This window comes from Hipposideros armiger, unplaced genomic scaffold, assembly GCF_001890085.2.
Source record: "Hipposideros armiger isolate ML-2016 unplaced genomic scaffold, ASM189008v1 scaffold_167, whole genome shotgun sequence".
Classification (NCBI taxonomy): domain Eukaryota; kingdom Metazoa; phylum Chordata; class Mammalia; order Chiroptera; family Hipposideridae; genus Hipposideros; species Hipposideros armiger.
This window is the reverse complement of record NW_017731517.1, coordinates 2248000-2250058: the sequence shown is the minus strand read 5'-3', so window position 1 is coordinate 2250058 and position 2059 is coordinate 2248000. Positions and strand designations below refer to the sequence as shown.

Genomic DNA, 2059 nt, shown 5'->3' with positions numbered 1-2059 from the left:
CCTTTTTAGTGGACAAAGCTAGGAAATGTGTATCTTTTTAGAAAAATAAGTAAATCATGAGCTCATACTAATGCTTCACTTTTTCTTGGATTTTATATTTGCATTTCTTTTTATTAATGTTGATAATCTTGATTCCTGATGCTTTATCTTTCTATACCTACATATATGTGACATTTTCATAATACGATGACCAAAATTATCACTAATGATGAGCCCACCAATTGTAGTCTGAGATTTGTTGTGGTTCATTTTGTCCTTAGGATACCATTATGGGTGTACCATGAAAATAACTGTATTGTAAAAGCACTTAAAATAATTTTCTCTACTTGGTTACACCACCAACTTCAACTAGCTAATTAGGTTCATTTTTTTCAATTTGTTTTCTATTTTTACAGATTCCATGGGGCTTTGTTTGCTTTTTAATTATGTAAAATGGTTCCAAAATTAAATTGCGAAAATAGCACATTTAGAGAGCATCTAGCTTTTTATCTCTACGCCCTCCCCTCGTTCTTTCCCTTTCCCTGTAGGTAACCATCTTTATTTGTGTATTTCTTTAGGAGATAAAAGCAAATCTGTACACACACACACACACACACACACACACACACACACACACACACATGCATGTGCACGTATACTATCTCCCCCACTTCTTAGCACAAAGAAAGATAGCAGACTATACACGCTTTTCTGCACTTTACTTTCTTTAACTATCAGTAGATCCTAGAGCTCATTCCACTGCAATACGCAGAGATCCGCTCCTGCCTTTTTCCAGCCACCTACAAGCTGTACCCATTTGTAATCTGCCTGATACTTACAGCCCCAGGTTCCTCTTCTGCTGCAGCTTGAGTCTGGCTAACTCTCCAGTCTGAAGCTCCTCCTCTTTTCAGGAGCTTCGTCTCTGCTGCAGCCTCTTCACAGCCCGTGTGTGTGTGTCGCTGCTGATGTGCTGCTTCATTCATGCGTCCACACAGCACGGAACACCTTCTCTCCTCCTCTGTCTCCACACCTACTCCATCCACGTTTCCATGTACCAGCTCACTCTGTGCCACCTTGAAAACCTCCTTCCCTTTTTGTAGTCCACTCAACTTTTCCTTCTCAGAAACTTCATGGATAATTGTATTTTTCGTACATTTTATTATTTTCTAAGGATTTGTGTTTAATAGATTCAATTCCTGGAATTAGTTTTCCAAGGGCTGAAAACAAGACTTTATTTTTTTTTTGCATCGATTCCCAGTCACACTTATCTAATCCCAGGAACTGCAATAAATAAGTGCTTGATCAAAGGATGTTAAAGTAAGATATTTGAAACAACTACAGTGTCTAAGAAAATAATGTGTTACTTTGGATATTCAGAGTGAATAAAAACATTTCTGATAGATTTTCAAGATGATTTTAGAATGTCACTGAATGCTAAACGGAAATGTTTTTAGAGTTATATTAAGAACCTTGCCTTTAAGGCACGCATCTGAAATTATCCCAGTCATTTACCATTTCTCTTTATTTGCCAACTCTTCAGGCCTTTTACTCGCAGAGCATCTGTTCAGTTTTCTCTTCTGGTCGGGTAGCAGCTGTCTCTCGACTCATTTAAAATGTTGCATTAACATGAGCTTTGCTATTTTCATCATTGCATATGTTCATCTTATGCTTTTGGGAAATGACATGATGCGATTCAGCATGTTAATTTAAATATCACCCAAAATGTAATAGTTTCCAAATCTGTTTGTTGACATTTAATACTATTCACAGTTTCAAATGTCATAAAGCCAAATACAGTGCTATTTGTATCGATGCAAATTTTTAAAAAGTAAAATCATGTATATTTAACTTGTTGGCTGAATTATTATCTAATATATAGTGTACACATAACGATCAGGTGTAATATCGAGAGCACGGAAGGGCCACGTAAAAAATCATGAATCAAAGTTTGGTGTAGATTTACCCTGGGAAGGATAATTGTCATTACCTTAAGTAACAATACTCTAATTTTGGCTATAAGGTCTGTTCATAAAAGATTAGCCTAAACCAACCCTTCTCTGGAGACATACATAGAACTGAG

The 2059-nt window shown here is 36.5% G+C and overlaps 1 protein-coding gene across 1 annotated transcript in view; it reads left to right on the top strand.

Moving 5' to 3' along the window:
* Nucleotides 1-2059, top strand: part of LYST (lysosomal trafficking regulator) — a 165442-nt gene that overhangs the window by 91335 nt on the left and 72048 nt on the right. The window contains exon 31 of the mRNA XM_019651799.1: nucleotides 721-788. Coding sequence (XP_019507344.1) covers nucleotides 721-788 — 68 coding nt within the window. The remainder of the gene's footprint in view (nucleotides 1-720; nucleotides 789-2059) is intronic.